Source organism: Haliaeetus leucocephalus, unplaced genomic scaffold (genome assembly GCF_000737465.1).
Source record: "Haliaeetus leucocephalus isolate CR32 unplaced genomic scaffold, Haliaeetus_leucocephalus-4.0 Scaffold984, whole genome shotgun sequence".
Taxonomy (NCBI): Eukaryota; Metazoa; Chordata; class Aves; order Accipitriformes; family Accipitridae; genus Haliaeetus; species Haliaeetus leucocephalus.
In genome coordinates, this window is record NW_010973420.1 from 2,401,068 (window position 1) to 2,419,206 (window position 18,139).

General features: G+C 39.6%; 2 protein-coding genes across 2 annotated transcripts; one reads left to right on the forward strand and one right to left on the reverse strand.

Moving 5' to 3' along the window:
- The first annotated feature begins 12 nt into the window (after nt 1-12).
- Nucleotides 13-4,911, forward strand: MKRN2OS (MKRN2 opposite strand). Its single transcript, XM_010584432.1, has 4 exons — nt 13-62; nt 201-250; nt 1,161-1,323; nt 4,233-4,911. The coding sequence occupies exons 1-4, from the start codon at nt 46-48 to the stop codon at nt 4,450-4,452; spliced, it is 450 nt and encodes a 149-aa protein (XP_010582734.1). The 5' UTR covers nt 13-45; the 3' UTR covers nt 4,453-4,911.
- A 2,796-nt stretch (nt 4,912-7,707) lies between these two features.
- Nucleotides 7,708-17,492, reverse strand: TSEN2 (TSEN2 tRNA splicing endonuclease subunit). Its single transcript, XM_010584433.1, has 11 exons — nt 17,303-17,492; nt 16,423-16,504; nt 15,712-15,748; nt 13,338-13,866; nt 13,144-13,221; nt 12,512-12,562; nt 11,701-11,839; nt 9,896-9,932; nt 9,118-9,229; nt 8,413-8,502; nt 7,708-7,919 (listed from the first exon to the last, which is right to left on the reverse strand). Exons 1-11 carry the CDS (start codon nt 17,474-17,476, stop codon nt 7,860-7,862), a joined length of 1,389 nt encoding a protein of 462 aa, XP_010582735.1. The 5' UTR covers nt 17,477-17,492; the 3' UTR covers nt 7,708-7,859.
- Nucleotides 17,493-18,139: the final 647 nt, after the last annotated feature.

Genomic DNA, 18,139 nt, shown 5'->3' on the forward strand with positions numbered 1-18,139 from the left:
CCACCAGCCTGTAAGTCCCGACCCCAGCCCCGTCCGGAGAGGAAAATGGGGGGGTTTTTTAGGTAAAAGTCGTGCCTCCCCGCCCGCCCGGTGGGTCCCGGGAGCGTGAGGAGTGCCGCCGGCTCCGAGGCGGGGGGCTGTCCGGGAGGGGGGCGGGGGAGGGCCGGCGGCCGTCGCCCACACCGCCGCTCTTCTTTCAGGGGCTACGACGGGGAATCCGACCTGCACGTCGGCATCACCAGTACTCACGGTAAAAGCGCTCGCTGGCTGCCCCCCACACCCCCGCCCGTCCCCCGTCCCTCGTCTTCGGACCGCGTCGCCCCCGTTTAGGGCGGCCGGCGATTACCTGAACTGCCCGGCAGGCGTTTCGGAGCCGCCTCCGCTGTTGCGGCGGTGTCCGGCACCTGTTAAAAACGCGGGCGGCAACGTCCAGGTGCCCGGTGCTTCCCTCCGCCTCGGCGTGCGGCGGGTGTCGGAGCCGGAGCTCGGCTGCTGGCTACAAAAGAGTTATCCCGTAAAGGTCAGAGAACCTGGAGGCCGGGAGCTTCCCTCGCCTCGCAGCAGTGAGCACGGAGAGCTTCGAGTCAAAGCCACGCACCGCTCGCTCTTCGCAGGGCACGGAACGGAATTGACAGGGGGGCTTCTGTTCCGGACGCAGGGAGAGAAAAAGCTAGGCAGCCTACTTCTTTAAAGAGGTTACGGGAAATTTTGACTTGAACGCAGTTCTTGCTAATTCTAAAAACACCCCTAATCAAAAAACAAACGAACGAAATTTTAAAAAGCCGTGTTAAACACCGCATCAGGTTCTCCTAGAGTGGGCACAGCCTGCAAAATCTCACTTCAGATGTTTAATATAAAGCTGGTCTAATTTGGGGGGTTAAAAAAGAAGCCTGGTCCTTAAGTTGCTTTCATTATCAAAAGACTGCTGACATGACATTGTAAAAATAAGAACAGGTTCTTGATAAAAGCAAGTACTGCATTTTCTGCTCTGTAGCCACAGAAGGCCACTGATGGGAAGCTATGGTATAGCTAGTCTAAGAAAGAATGGCAGTATGGAAAACTAGTAGTAGCTTTCATCACTTTAAAAAAAAAAAAAGAAAAAAAAGAATATGGCTCTGATTTGCAGTGCCACCTGACAATGTATTGCTCTCTGTTTTCAGGCGTGGTGTATAATTACAACGAAGAGGGCATTCACAGAGCTGAAACTGGATGGGAACAGTGCATTAGTATCCCGCTAGTACAGCCAGACATGTTTGGGCTTCTTCAGCAGTGGGATAAGCTCCTAGAGGAATTTTCTGTGGGAGAGGCCTGGCTTCCTCACAGGTATGTAGTTTAAAAGCTGGATGCAATAGGAGTTTTTAGTCTGGGATGGTAAATTGGGCTATTCCATTTTTGACCCTGTGAGGCTTGTGGTTCATTCAGAGCCTTGCTCTTTTAGAACACACATTTCTAACAAACCAGTCTAAACAATGCTGTCTGGCCAGGCGTCTTGAAACTTACTGGCCTTGCTAAACATAAAGGGAGTATTTTGAAGCTGTAAGTAACAAATGCATCTGCTGGAATGTTAAAGCTCTAAAACAAGGGATCATTTGAGGGAAGTTTTCTTCAGCAACAAAAGAATTTTGCATGAAAAAAACCCAGTTCAATGAAACATTACCTTTAAGAGTACGCTGCTGAGTACAGAAGTAGAAAAGCCCAGGCAATTCTGCAACGCTATCTTCTCGGTTTCAACGGTTTTAGGTGTGTTTGCATTTACAGGCTGACTGCACTGATGGGATTCTTGCCCAGATCCTACATCCAGATGACTTCTTTGTTGTCAGTGATCAGAAATGGGAAACACAGTCAGGCTCATTTCCAGCTCTTCCAGCTGGTTCCTAACATTGCTTTGGATAGTTAAATACAGAAAGACTTCCACATATTTTGTATTAAACCAGTACGTTCCAGCAAGAACGTTCAGTTCTTTGTAGCTTTCCTTGAAGTGAATGCCTGATGACAGTTACAAGTTACGCAGCCCAGCTAGAACACGCACTGCCACATCACCAAGCCTGCTGATGACAAAGCAGCCTGCTCTCCAAAACACCAGTCCTCGAACTGTCCATCAGTAACAGTACCTGTAACAAACAGCCTGTCAGCATAGTTCTGTGAACTGTTGCTCACAGTTCTGAGCATGGCTGTTGATGTCATCTTATATAAAAGAAGAAAAAAACCCACAAAAGATCAAAAGCAGGTTTTAGCAATTCAGTATGTGCTTGACTCTAAAATTTTAGAGATAATGTATTATCTTCCTAATACCAGGGGATGAAAGAATTTGACCTAGAGTACAGTTTTTAAATGTCTGTGGAACTTGTAAAGCCAATAGGATTTGTGTCTCGTACTTAAGCAGTTCCCGGTGCCTTAACGTTATTACAAAAACTAACTTGATGTCAAAAAAGCATTGGTAGAAGGTGGGTAGGTGTGTGTATCTCTTCTACAAGCTTTACTTTGCTTGTGCTCCCATCTGCCACCTCCTGACAAAGTGACCTACTTTTTCCACAAATAGACCAGTGACCACTAAACTGCTGAAAACCAACCTTTTTTTTTTTAAAGATGTTAAATTAACTCTCTGTTTTTTCAGTGGACAGGAACTGTGCTAAACTAACCCTGTAACTCCTTTGGGTTCAGGCCAAGCCTGATTCTAATTTTCCTGACTGCTTTTCATTTACTGGAAGGATGGTATATAACAGCAGCAAAGAATAGCAGCCACAGCCATGACCGACAGTATCTTAAATTACTGATTTGCTTGTCGGGATATAAAGACACACTTCCAAAAAATGAGGTGCTAACTAGAAGACACAGAGGGTAGTAAGAAGTGTATTACAGAATCTTTTGCATTATAAATACAAAGATAGTGTGCAAACAGAAATGAGGTGTTACGTGCTTTGCTTAATTGTGGAACTGATTCAGGAAACCATTGTGTACTCATAAAAGTTATCCAGATGTGCTGTGGCTCTCTGCAGGCTCAGCCCTGAGCTGGTGAACCCAACAATTTTTTCAGTGTTGTTTCCAGAGGTTTTGTACTGCACAGTGAATGATGGCCACTCCTGAAGTTACTCATCATTATTTTTCTTAACAATTATTTTGGTAAAGTAAGTAGACGGTAGCAAATCACTTGCTTACTGAATGGGAGCTCATAGGTCACTTCAGATACCCTTAAAAGAGCTTTGAAGAAGACAGTGAGCTGTCCTCAACTGGGCTCAGGGTCGCAGGGTCGCTTTTGACAGCCGTAGGCCTCAGATCCTGCAAAAACACCTTGTAAATGCCCAGGGCTGACAGGCAAGCTTCACAGAAGATTCCATGTGGCAACAGGGACCATGGAGCCACTGACAGTACAAGGCAAGGAATGAGTCACGGGGCCAGAAGAACAAGGGAAAAATGACACAGGATGAGGCAGTTACTGAAGAAGCTTGAGGATTGGGCAGATGGCAAACAGGAGTCTGAGCAGGTCTGTTATCAAATGCAGTTACACAGGGCCAGTGGAAAAAGCAGCACTATGTGGTGAGGGAGTGGAATAAATTACTGAAGTTGTTAGTGGTCAACATGAAGCATTTGGGAGAATCTGAAAACATTCTGACAGTGAAAAGAACAGGTAAGTACCATACGCTCCTAGGGCAGGGTAGTGGGGGGGGGGGGGGGGGGGAAAAAACTTTTAAATGGTGGCTGCTGCTATTCAGTTAGTATTTCTGGCCTTGCACAATTGGCACAAATAATTGCCAATGGGAGTACAACTGGCACACCGTATAGCAACTGTATCAATATATTACTGATAGAATTTACATGATTTTAAGTAAGCTTCCAAGTTAATGCCACTCTGAAAGAAGTGCACGTAGTAGCACACAATTAACATCGCTGCTGCAGGAAGACGTTTTCAAGATAAAAGAGTAACAATACATGGAAGAGCAAAGGTTAACAAGGTAAAAGCCAAATAAATATAAAAAATAAGAACTCATTATTGTAAAGGCTGCAGCTGCCTTTTTTTTTTTTGTTTGGGTTTTTTTTCATGCTCAGTTTCTGGTATCCCTGGCTGCAAAGTACAACTTGTGATGAATAGAATGTATTTGAACACCTGTATTAAAGGAAGGTGGCAATAGTTCTTGGAGAGCATGCACTTCCTTATTTCACTCAGTAAAATATTCTTCCGTGCACAGTAATTAATGGATTAGCGCTAACTCTTGCCAACGAGATATTTTTCCTAGGTATGACGAACATGACCACAACTGCTACACGTACGCACTGGCATTCATTAACAGTGTGCTGACTGCACAAGGAAAACGACAGATGAGTAAAAGTGAATTTACAGAGAAATTTGTGATCCCACAGACAAAGAAAGCTTCCAAATACATTACTCTGCATCAGGAGCTAACAGCTAATGATTTCTACATTGTACCCCTTCCCGATCAAGAAAAACTGTGCTGAAAATTTTAAGTTGCTGTATTAAAACATCTACAACATGCAATAGGAAAAGGAAGTCTTAAGACTCCAAATCTCAGGGTTTAAGATGCATGATCTACTAATGTATTTAAAAACAATTAACTTAACATGTTAGCCTGCACATCATGGAAGGATCAGGAAACTGAACTTGCCTGTCTGAATGATACAACATGCATACAATGTATGTACTACAGAAAATTTAAATGGGAACTATTCATGTGGAAAAAGGTTGTCCTGTTTACATTTGCTATATGCTCTGTCCCACCAAGACATTTAAGGCCAGACATCGTAACTGCTGTGTAATGAAGGGTTTTAACAAATGAACTGTGGTAACTTAAGCTGTAGCAAACCAAAATGTTTTCTTCCTGTCATGTTTGTTTACTGATGGATGAAAAAAAGGGAATTTTTGCTTGTGTGCTGCTGAAATCTAAAGTCCATGACTTAATGCTGATTCACCACATGCGAAGTTACTTTCATCTACTTTAATTACTAATAAATATAACAACAAATTAATGCAGCCTCTTTGCCAGATATATTTCTTTTCCAATTCTTATTTACATTTTGCACATTTATTCCTCAAACCAAGACAAACGCTTAGTATTAAAAGATAATAATTTAGTGTCTGTATCTGTTACTATCTGTAATAAGCGAAAGACTCCTCAGGATTTATCTCTTGAGTTAAAAATTTAGAACTTAACAAAAAGAAATTTAAGTTAAAAGAAACGAAAAAGGTCCTCCAAACAGCACTTTTACCTATTGTACGTTACATGGAAGTGTATGCTGAGGTCAAAATTCTGCAGTCCATAATTTTGTGCAATTTATTTACTTAGATTCCAGTTTAACAAAATAATTTCAGCTTTTTTTCCTTCTACTCACTTCTGCAAAGTAAGCTGGTTTTAGTCTAGATGTAAGTCCTGTTTTCTCAAAGATGGGGAAGTAATCATAAATGATTAGGGTTATGTCCACATCTAGTTTATATTTTTGTATACATAAACTGCATTAACCCCGCCCCCTCAGTACTCTCCATACACCAGGCTTAACACAGTCCCCCACCTCCTGTGTTCTTCCATTTCTTGCTAAATTCTAAATTACAGCTCCTTTAAAAGCACAAAAACCACAACACAATAGAGACAACCAGGTTGAAACACACAATTCTGCTGCTGTTAGAGACCTCCTATCCACCCACTCCTACTGCAAGTCAGAATTCTTCAGCTAGGATTTGGCTTACAAAAAGAAATTATGGTCTGCTATTTTTGAGTGAATCAGAATCCACACTTCATCTAAGTACTGTATTTTATTGGTAAAATACAAATACAATGGCAAGCATCAGTGCTACGGTACAACTATCTAATGTAAGTTATTTGATACAACAGTACCGAAACATGAAGGACAGTCATGTGCAGCTAGAAATAAAACACCTTGCCATGTACAGTCAACACATACATACCTGTTCAGCTTGAAAAAGCTATTATGCAATTAACATTCTCATTTTACATCTTTCCAGTAGCAGTCGTATTAAAGGAAAGCAAAGACTAGAAGATCTTCCACTTTGAGTTGTGTGTAGTTTCCTGCATTCATGACATGGCTTCACAGTCTAAACTGCCTAAGTAAACAAGATTGTGGTTTTGTGTTTGGTGGGAACAGTCCAAGTTGACAGAATTTTTACCAGCCCTGGAAAATTTCCTGTGACCAGGAGGCAAAACCCCTTTTATAGTGAATGAAAACAGCACAAAGACAATCCAAAACGGTGTCATTGTCACCAGCTATAATGTATGCCTACTGTTGCAGCAAATGCCTTCTCTCACAACCCGGGGCGGGGGGCAGATAAATAAATCTTAACAGCATGGTGATGCAAGGAAGCCTATTGTTTGAAGACTAAGATGGAATTCAAGTGCCCGAATCTACCGCAGCAATACTTAAAATGCAGCATAGTTGATCCTTAAACCTCCTGGCTCTACTTGAAAGACAGCTGAATACTTCCTCGGTTGGTTGGTTTGTTTTCCAAACTGGCTTAGCAATAGTAAGCATTTTATTTAGGAATGTGCAATCTAGATGACTAAATCTTACAAAAAAGTTAGAAAATAGCAGGCATCTAGTGTAGCAAGGCAGAACTGCTCAGCACTGTCCTATACCTCACTCTATATAAAACACATCAGTGTCTCCCAGTCTGTTTTACTACATGTGATAGGCCAGGGCAGAGAGCTATGAGTGCACTATGAAAAAAAACAAGTGTATAGACTGTTGTAGTTACTGGATAAAAGAGAAAAAAGCAGTGATGAAACTGAGACCTATACTTGCCAAGCTAGAGAGACAGACTTCCTCTCACCAGCTCAGCAAATCTGCATTATTTTCTGCACAGTAACCCACCTTCAGCAAAAGTAAAGGGCATCAACTCATGGTCAGGGCATTTGCTGCCATGGGGCAAGATTAGGCCCTTACTTTCAAGGAGGAATCTTATGCTGCAAACCCCAGGGAAAGACAGACATCTTATCCTAGTGGGGAAAGGTGCCTAACACTTAACTTTGCTGTTAGCTGCTTAGACCCCAGAATTAATTTAAATCCTTGCACATTCTGGGAAGAGTTCCTCAATTCTGAGCAGAGCTTGTGAAAATAAGCCACCGAATTCCAGGGTCTAAGCACTTAACAACAATGTGTTACAATGCTCAATATTGCAACAACCAACTCTCTCCCCAAAGCTCAGTTTGTGCAACTTCATCAAGGCTATGAAGTCAGGTTTTGGTTGAAGCAGAATGGTACCATAGGTATTCCAAAAGGTTATTTGGCTCACTCTAATTACTGCTGGCTTTTAACCAGTTAAAAACCAGCATTAAACTTGAGGATTATCAAATTTAAGTTCTCATTTCTGAAGAAATGTAGGACCCTGTGCTGAGCTACAAAACGAAGTTAGTCTTACAATTCCTGAGTTCATCTCTGAGTAATCTGTGAGGTGTTCCCAGAAAACTGATCACTCATTGCTTAGGCTTTCAGGCAGACGTAGAGGTTTTGGACTTCAGTGGCTCTGCAGGCCACAGTGCCTATTCAGCACTAATGCCTGGATCTGTCAGAATATTAAAAACACCATTACTAATGACTGCAGTCTAGCCACCATTCAAACATACACGTTTGTAAGTTTTAATAAAACAAACAAGTACTTTAAGTTCGGGGACAGCTTTAATTTTTTACCCTTCATATGCATTATTATAGTTCAGTTATGTTTTTAATACAACATTCTCTCCAGTAAACAGGATATACCTCATTTTAAATAGCATTTATACATACCAACTGAATCTGTTGATAGAAACTACTCTGAGGCAATGGTTCATCATGAGAAGATCAGGTAAAAAACAAAAAGAAGTAGTTTTTAAAAAAATAAGTTTTTCCTATACAGTCAGTTAAAGTTCATCTTGCTCACTGCGCTCACGGGAAGAAACCCAGCGAGTTACAATCAGTTCCTGAAATAAAAACCAGCAATTATTATGGAGAGGGGGGGGAAGAAAAACCCAAACCCTACAGGTCATCAGTGAGGGACGGGGATTAAGCCTTTAGCAAATTGACATATATTATGCGACCATTGAGAAATTTTAGTAGATGACTACATTTGTTCCTGAAGTGAACTGGCCTCTCGCACATTTTTCTCCCGTCATTTTTAAATATATGTTAACCTTACAGTCTCCATAGGTACCCCTGTCTCCCCATGCAAATGCTTACATTCACAGTAGCAGCAACATTAAAATTTGGATTAGAAGATCTTAAGTCTTTAAAGAGCCTGCAATGCACTTCTCATGCCTTGGGGCACAAAGGAATCTCATTATTTTATTGCAGCTATGTGTGCAAAAACCAAAGCATGCTAAAGAGCAAGCAACAGTTTAAGGGAGCTCTTACAGTTGGCTGTCCAGCTGTCCCAAGGCAAAGCTACACAGGCAAAGGAGAGAAGCAATTACTCACCTGAACCTTAATTCTTTTCATACATTCTGGTGTCAACATCTCTTCTTCAGTCATGTCAGATGGCTTAATCAAATAGCATAACATAAGTTCCTGTTGGCAAACAGAAAACATGAATACATGAATTTCAACTGATTTCTTTCTATACAAGTTTTAGATTAATTAGCTATGCAGATACTGAGTTTCCTACAAGATGTCTTCTGCAAACCAAGTTGGAGAGAGCTGTATAATATGCGTATCTCATTTTCCTTACCAAAGCATAATACTGCGATAGGATAAAATAGAATTTCAGCACAACACCTGAGCAGCATGGCTGTGAGTATTGGAGCACTATGTCTGAGGCTCTATCACAGAGAAAAGCTTTTGGAAACTTTCAGTTTCACTGTTCAAAAGAAAATCCTGGTAGATGGAGAGGATTTTAAAAACAGAAGTGGCAAGCAGGACAGAAGTGTCCCTCAGGTCTTTCTTCAGTTCCTCACACAACTTTTAACATTCCTACAGGCAACAGCTCTTTAATAAGCTGCTTCCAGAATTCATCTGGATATTGGCAAAGGAAACTTGTTCGCCTATTGGCAACTCAACATGTTCTTCAGCAGACTAGAAACAGAAGGGTTCTCTTCCCAGCCTCACTCCGACACTCTGTTCTTTGGAACTAAACTGTACATTTATCATTTTAAAGCTATTTTAAAACTAGCATCTTACACTTACCTTAGAAGCATTAACAGTTGTTCTGTTCAACCCAGACAAGGACTTCCAGCTGAGTGGTCTGCGAAGAGGACCTTCAAAATTATCATCAACTAATTCAGCAATGACAGAGTAACTGGAAAACAAAGCAGATAGGACAATTCACGGAAAGGAAATTACCATTTTTGGAAGATCATGAAACTTAAGAATGAGAGCCTAAAGATTGGTGTTAAACAATATGCCAGCATGCAGTAAGCAAGTTGTGAAACTTAAGTCTCTTTCTACTAAGAAAAGAGGAGAGAGATGAAGTTGTGAATATGCTTACTGGCACTTTCCCTCCCCACCCTTCTGCTGATGCCTGTGGCATTCTCTTATGAATGCCAGTCTGACTTTTATAACCAATTTATTATCTAGGAGTTCAACCAGACTAGTGAACAAATAAAGACAATTATCATCCCTTAAAAGTTTTTTCTCCCAAATTACATAAATTATCCATACCATATATTTTAAAAAGTCAGTATTACTAAATCAAATTACTTTCCTGAGTGCATTCATCATATGAGTGCTAAATATACTCATTGCAACCTTTAATTTTTAATGTCTTACTACTGTTACATGAATTCAATGAAATTGCATTATTTAGTACCTCTGCTAAAAGGACTTTTGCATTTCAAGTATGAATGCATCTGGCAAAGTATTTTGAGTGAAGAATATGTGCTTAACCAGTGAAGATACTAAATTTGCGCGCGAGAAATTTACTAATTTGAAACTAAGAAATTAGACAGAAACATGAGCTTCAAACCTTGCATGATAGAAGGGGGGGCCTTTTCGATACAGCACTGAAATGGAAGAGAAACACCCTTAGATAATCACAGAGTTTCCATCTAAGTTTAATACCAGGGTCCATAGATATTTTCAAATGTTTTATAAATTTTAATTACACAAGACAAAACTTCAACACCTTTGAATTCTGCTCAGAATTAAGTTGTCCCAGCAAGTGCAGAGAGAGTGAAGAGACAAAAAAAACTGTGGGAGCCGCAGGGTGACTCAGGGCAGGGGAGTGGCAGGTAAAAGATAAAGTAGAAGAGCCAAAGGACAGTTAGCAACTGCCATGGGAAAAAGTTTAGGATGGAATTTTTCTGCAACAGACTCATACTTTTAACACTGTATTTGCAACAGAAGTTGAGCCACTGGAGTACAATTAAAAGATCACAAGCCATCAAATTTCTGTTCCAAGCAAGCATTTTCCACAAGTTTTAGGAGAGACACAGGGCACAAGTTCTTACATACTGCCCACCACACCCACTAAAAGTTCCTTCTTTATACAAGGGTACACAAGACTCATCGCAGCTGGACTGCTGTAACTAAACTGAATGGTTACATTTCCTGTCTTCCTTTTGTCATGAGCTTATAAGAAGGGACTTTCTTTAACTAGCACAGCTTTTCTTATAACAGCTGCCCAGCACAGACCCTGTCAGGAAAAGGATGAGCAGCACTTCATTCCAGTGACAACCATGATTTGCAAATTATCTATTATAAACAATTGTAGTAATACCAACTCTAAGAAGGTACTGCCAAAGAACAAGCAGCCAGAGGAGCTCAGGAGTAAGGCAGAACTCCTACTAGCCTTAAACTAATCCAATTCCTTTGTCTGACACAAACCCAAAGGCAGTGATATGCTAAACAATAAATTCAGGCCAGAACACAAATGAATGGTGAATCAACTAGTATCAATTTCACATACACATCAGGTGATCAATAGCAAAACCCAATCTACAACCCAGGGTACTAAGAACAGTGATGATGAATTCAGCCAAACCTACACGTGGATCTAAAGGACTAGCTCAGCACAACCTTGACATACTCAAATACTCAAACACCCAAATTATAAAACTGCATCAGCAGTATTAAAACACCTGCTGGTTTGCATGCATATATTAAAAAATATCTCCCTTTATGCACATTTGCCTGTAATGACAAGCATTACTGTACTGTTTATGTTGACGCGAGCTGAATGTAGTTCTTGAATTACTTAGCAAGCGATTACGGACACTACTAATTATTTCTGTAAGATTAAAACCCTACCATTAACAAAAAAGCAAGTCGTTTCCCCTTTCTCCCCCCCCCCCAAAAAAAAAAAAATTCAGAGAAACAGTCTTAGCAGGAAGTGCAGCAGAAGTCCAGCTTCCATTAAACAGGGTGAATAATGAGAGGTATGGTCTTTGATGTGAATTGGGATCTAGATGCAAACCTGCTGTTCCAGAGACTGTCACGTTAACACTGCAGAAGATGTGTTTAGAAGGGGATAGAGAAACCTGGGAAGGGAATTTCAGTGCAATCCTGTATCATTAACCTCATGAAGCAAAACAACAGGCCTTTCAAGCTATCTCTTCAGCTACTGCATATGTGATGTTATTTTCTACTAGCATCCTAACTCCATTGCTAACCCACAGTCTAGCCAAAAATGTCTTTTGCCAGCTGCAAGCAGCAAAGCCTGCTCCAGTCATGCAGCTCCTCACTGTTGAATTCATTTTTGGCACTGGAGTCTTGCGCTGCCTGAAAAGAATTCAGTTGCAAATGATTCAATTTTTTAAGGAAGCTACTCACAGAGATCAGTTCCATACTTCAGTCCGACTTTGGGGACCCAACCCTTACTGCGGAAGTAGTGATACGCCATGTAGGTAGTTTTAAAATTGGGCTTCACTTCGCTGAAAACTTCCCATAGCTTCAAAATAGTTAGGGGCTCCTAAAAATCACAACCAAAGGCATTAATGTGGCTACATTAATATTAAGCAGATATAGAATACTGTGTGTAGTAGAGCTTAACAGCCAAATATCAAATACCACAATCTACTGCAAAGAGCATGAACTTTGGGCAATAAAATAAGGAATCCCTAAATGTAAGACAGAAACCTGTTGCTCCATTTAGTGCGTTTTTTAGTATTTCACAATCAGTTCCATAATGCCCTTGTTTAAAGGAAAATCTGATAATACTTAAACTAGAAGCACAGGTTTCAATTATTTTGTCATTACATTAACAGTAGCTTGATATACTTATAAATTAATGCTTAAAACACGAAGGAATTTTCCTGTTTCAGGAAGGAGAGGCTATTCACCATATTACTCCTCCCATACTTGCTTTCCCCATACTTCCTGCCTAAGTTAGAACAAAAACCTTTCTCTACAGAAAGACCGTGCTTAACTCTATTTGCCTTGGTAAACACAAAACATTCAGACCAGTATTTCATAAACAGATACATCATTACTTGTAAGAAAAGCTTCCTTAATTACTCTGTTTGGTATTTTCTCCTTCAGAATTAACAGCATAAAATACTGCCATAGTAGGTAAAAATTTCAGACCAAAACATATCCAAACTAATGCTATCCCCAGCAATCTAAAATGAATCCAATCTCTTACCTCACTGTAATAAATACTTAAACATCCCAGAGCGTACACCAAGAAAAAAGCCTAAAAAAAAAAATGGAATAAGTTTAACTGATAGCTAAACTCTTCCTGTAGTTTATATTCCACGCAAGAACACAGGCTCAAATTAATTTTGTACAAGAATCCTAATGTCATCAAGACAAACAGGTTGCCTGAAGGTTTCCTTTGAGATTTGTCTTCATGACCTTTACATTTCAACAGACACAGCACTACAAAAAAAATCTGTGCATGTGCTGTAGACTCTTGAAGGCATGGTGTTAAAACTAACACACACGAATATATTTAGAAGCAGCACAATCAAAGCAGGATTTATACAAATGTTATATTCCTGGTATTTCTATACTTAAGTCCTACCACTGGTCTCTTTGTCAGTGGGATTATTCATCAAAAGTGAATGGGATTGGACCCTACATATGTTTTTTAACCATATCATGTAATTATCGCAGGTTATTAAAAATAAGTTTAATGACTAAGAAAATCCAAATACTTAGGACGCACAGGGGAACCCTGTACTTTAGAAACAGGTATTAAATTACATTGTAACATAGATTAATGTTTACTTCTCAGATTAAAGTAAAACAACTTGTACTGTAGTTGAAGCATACCTCTTCCAAGCTGAGTTGTAAATATTCAAAAATCCTAAATGGATTTCTTCTGCATACTAGTTTTTCCTTCTTGACAAGCTACAAGAAAAATTTACTATATTACTAAAACTTTAAACTGGAAAAAATATTGAATTCTGAAAATAGCACTGATGACATAATTTTTTCTAAAAGATTAGGATACTCTTTAACCTTACATTTTCTTGCGCATGAGCAGACTCATCTTCAGGACATAAGCTACCTTCTTCTTCCTCTTGCACCAATACATACTCTGGAGCACATTCTTTTGACTTGATCATCTCACAAGATCTTTGCTCTGTGCTCTCCTTAGCCTTGCAGCCACAATGCACGAGAAAACCATGCTTCTGGCAAGACACTTCAGCTATCTCCTTTGAGTCATCTTGTTCCTGTTGTTTAGAGCCACATATGGCCACAGGATCAAACGCTGGATCTCCTCCCAAACAGGCTTTCTTGTAGCCTTCATTCTGATTCTCAGGACTTGGGGCTACATTTCCAGTGTCTGTAGAATATTGTCTGGAAAGTTCCGTATTTTCTGTATTTAGGCCCATTCTGTTGCAACTATTACCGGTTTGTTCAGCTCCATCCTCTTCCAAAACCAGCAGCTTAAGAGGCTTAGTGTAATTCTCAAGAATTTTGGTAACCGAGCAGTCATCAAATCCTTGCTCTTGCAAAATACTTTTAGCCCACTGAACACGACACTGGTACCTAGTAAACATGTAAATGAGAAGTTCTAGGGCATTACATCCTTTAATTAACACCTCAGAAACATCTCAAAAAAAGTAAGATTCAGCACAGTTCACAAAACAAATCTGAACACCCCCCCCAATAACTGCTATGCAACATACAACATGCACAATGTAATAGGACTCCAGTCTTCAGACAACTGCAGACATGACTGAACATCAAGATTCTGCTACCTTCTTGAGCTTTGTTTTGCCTGTTCAATTTCTGTGGCAAACACCCTTACTGAAGGTTGTGCAAAGACCATGCATTAAGGACTACTGCTACATAGTTTCAGGAAGCAAGAAATTCACCAGCAAAAACTCCTTTCTCCCATGGAAGCCTTAAGCCTGAATTCCCTGCAAAACCATCCTGGTATCAGAGCCTGCATGATGAAAATATGCAACAAGACTTTGCAGATAGATCTCTCGCACACTTCATCTATTATACAGCTAACTACTGAGAACAGTATCTTCAAACTCTGTTTTAACTACCTTTGAAACAGCAATCGCATAGCAAAACCACCAGTATAAAAATCATTAACAGAAACTACCTTCAGTTTTAACCAAAACCCTCACATCCCTGAGAAATAACAATAATTCTATCAGTGAGATAGTAGCTGAAAGCTGTAAATACTTCTAATGTTTTTAAATTATAAGAGCTTTCAGTGCCCCCTTAGTTATTTCTCCTTGGAAGATAACATCAATATCCAGTCAAAGACATTAATCTTCATTTTGTGAAAGTTACAGGTAGCTGAGTGCAGCTATCCTTATTCAAACTTGGACAAATCTATTCTTTATTTCCCCAGACAAAACCCCAACACAGCAATTACAGACCAGGTAATGAAGAACTGCAAAGACAATTAAATGCAAATTGCATGTGTCAACACAAAATATAAGTCTCTCTGGAGTCTCATAATAAAGCTATATAATTCAGTGCTGTACCTTTTGTTATAAAAAATAGACTCCTCTTTATCCTATGATTTAAATGTAATTTGCACTTACAGGTCTCTACTGAGATGGATCATGATGCACCTTCTGCACCAATGTAACACTGTCATTGATGCTCAGCTGTATTTGCTGACACATAAAGCAGTCACAAAGTAGACTAGTAAGAATGACAAGTGTTTCTGCAAGCAGTAACAACTGTAGTAGCAGCAGTAGTAATATTGCTACTGTTTGCCTTACCTAAAGTTGAGGACTGAAGGAGCATAACTTTTAAATTTAAGTAAAGTAAAATTTTTTAGAATTATTGTAGGATTAAAGCAAACAGGGTAACTAACTTGCACATTCTTACAGTTAGTTCATATACTATTTAAGCAGAACAATAAAGATGTGGTCCAACACTCTGTTTTCTTAAATGTACAAACTAGCAGTGTTAATAGAGACTTTTAAAAAAAATGAAACATTTATGTATTAGAAAAGTTCAAGAGCAGCTTCAGCCTATTAATTAACGCTATATTAATTCAATAAGGAATTGGGAAAGTTATTTTAAATAGCCTGCCCCAGAAACTTCTTTCTCTCCTTCTCAGCTGAAAGACAAGTTTATTATGGTTGATATTATTATGAATTAATTACACATACTACTATGTATACACTCAATCTTGGCTTCTAAACAGCAATTAATACATGCAAGCTTACATGTAAAACCATGCTGAACCTACTATATTTCTACTTTTCCTAATGCGATTTATAAATGAAATACAAAGAAAAGAAATAGAAGCAAGTCATCAGCATGCATACGGCCAACTATTTGAAAACCAGCAAGATAAAACATAAAATACAATCATCTGTTTTCTAAAAAAACCAAGAACAATGTAAATTAACTTACTTTTTTGATGCAATTATAGGCATGTTTATGTTAACACCTGTATAAAGAAAAATCATACATTGTTTCATCAATATAAAAATGTTTTTACATGACTTTGAGCATTGAGGTAATCTGTGGCTTCATATTTACCCCCATTTTCAATCCTCTGCCATTTTGGTCCAACTTGTATTCAAGAAGGACATAACAGAACTAGAAAAGGTACAGAGATAACAAAGACTGAACACCCTGCACAAATGGAACACTTAAATCCACTATTCTTCTCCAGCCTGTAAAAAGACAGTCTTTCTATAAATGACCAAGAGCAGACCAGATTGGCTATAACCAGATTAAAAATTTTACATATCCTTGCCTCATGATTTCATGGACACTGAAATCTACAGATTAAAACCAAGAAAAACTGGACAGTTAGAGGAAGAAAAGTTCAAGGATGATGCCTTTACTTACAGACTTCCTAATTAACAAATCAGTGAAGGCTAGGAGAACACACTAAGGAGCTATCGACATATGTTTCCTGTTCTTGTATTTTTCCTAGGGATCTTGTACTGGCCATCATCAGAGACAAGGTATAGGAGGAGAGAGATCCTTGATCTGACCCAGCAGAGAGATTATTTTTCCGTGTGTAATTTATAAACATGTATCTTCAATGAGTGAAGAAAAGTGAAAAGTACTATTATTAGAATAGGGATGGAAGTACAAATGGGCACAATTTACCTTGCCACTTAGTAACCAGTAAGGGATCTGAAATGCTGTACACTGGTCGACTTCTTGAAAGGATACCTTTTCCAAAATAGCCCTTCAAAGAAAAGGAAAAATCCTTATTATATCCGACAAAAATGAACTTCTTTCCAAATATAAAACATTTACTGCCAAGATCAGCTGAAAAAAATAACTGAAATTCTGCAGCATTTAAGCTTTGCCTGAAGCTCGTTGCTTAGCTTCTGATAACTACTTCAATATTAAACACCTGCACTCAAAGATTTGACCAGTGGAGGGTGTTGGGCCTTCTTCCTCAATTCTAAATATTTGTCAGTCGGCATCTCCAAGTAGACATTTGAAAGCAGATGCATAAGAAAACACCTGTGTTTCAATGCTGTGACAATGCACAATAGAAAACAAAGAGATGGATAAAGCTACTGCTTAAGAATGGTGGTGAAATGGTACTCAGACATAAGAAGCTTAATGTAGCTATTTTACTCGGGAAGAAATCACTCTGAAGTTAAAAGAATTACACAAGCATTTATAAAACATTAAGATTACAACCTCCTGAGCTTTAAAAACAAGAAAATGCTTTTGCAAGGTCGCATAAAATGTTGAAAGGAGAAATAAACATAACAAACGTGAAGTCTCTGCAGCTGTTTTTTAGCTGACGACATCACTTAATTCCAAAATCTATTTGCTGGGATAAGAATTAAATACTTTTCACATTTGATACCACATATATGTTTTGTACTGATTTCAGGAGAGGAGGGAGATATGAGAACTACTGGAGGCTAAAGGGGAAGGAAGACATAAATGCAGGCAGATTTTAACAGGTATTATGCTCTACCTGTGTCTAAAACACTAAACATACTGTGCAAACAGGATATAGCACCTTGTTATACAGCTGTTCAATATCTTCAGGGTTCCTCACAATAACATTGTTGTTAATGATTTCAGCCTGGCACATTCTGAAATCCTTCCCACCTACATCCACAGGAAACGGAGACTCGTACGACTCAAGAACTCTTCTTTTCCTTCTTGGGGGATGAAAAACTGCTTCTGCCATTTCCTAATATTAGTGTTTCCTCCTAGAAAGCGGAAACAAAACATTTAATATTCAGGAATTAAAGTTCACCCATTTTTACTTTTCAGCAATATTCCCTTCCCTATGGCAAATTAGCAATAAACCCTACAGTATAATCCAAGTTTAATTCTGTAACTATTATGCCAGACGAACACAAGCAGCGATTTGCTAGTGTTATCTGTTAATCTTTTTCTCTTGGTCATTGCAGTATCCCCTGAAGACCGGGTAGGGATAGTTTCTGAGCCAAGAGTTTATAAAGTAAACTTCAGATGAAAGGCGAGTACATAAACCGCTGAAAACGTTTCAGGAACACAACAGACGAGTGAGCAGAATACGCAGAAAACCACAGCACACAAGCGCCTAAATATAAACTGCTTTGAATAATGACGGGAATAAATTTTGAAGAAAGAGCAGTGGCTGGGGCAGGTCTCTCTTCTTTAAAGAGGGAACCCCCTTCCAGAGGGAAATCGGACCGAGCAGGAGGCGTGGGGGACGGGCAGCCTTCGCCGTCTGACAGAACCACCGCGGGGGGCTCTTGGGGGCCGCAGCTGCGGGCCGGCGACCGGCACAGCGGGGCGTAAGGCCCGCTCATACCCCCCCTCCCGGCGTAGGAACCGCCTTGACACAGGGCCGGGCCTCTCCCCG

What these genes read in the sequence shown, in the direction of transcription:
- MKRN2OS (XM_010584432.1), top strand. An exon ending in CGGCATCACCAGTACTCACG is followed by an intron (nt 251 to 1,160) that starts GTAAAAGCGCTC and finishes CTCTGTTTTCAG; the next exon opens with GCGTGGTGTATAATTACAAC. An exon ending in GAGGCCTGGCTTCCTCACAG is followed by an intron (nt 1,324 to 4,232) that starts GTATGTAGTTTA and finishes TATTTTTCCTAG; the next exon opens with GTATGACGAACATGACCACA.
- TSEN2 (XM_010584433.1), bottom strand. Translation starts at nt 17,476, where the DNA reads ATGGCAGAAGCAGTTTTTCATCCCCCAAGAAGGAAAAGAAGAGTTCTT. An exon ending in TTGAACAGCTGTATAACAAG is followed by an intron (nt 16,505 to 17,302) that starts GTGCTATATCCT and finishes TTTTCTTTGAAG; the next exon opens with GGCTATTTTGGAAAAGGTAT. An exon ending in CCCCCCTTCTATCATGCAAG is followed by an intron (nt 9,230 to 9,895) that starts GTTTGAAGCTCA and finishes TTTGTTTTCCAG; the next exon opens with TTACTCTGTCATTGCTGAAT.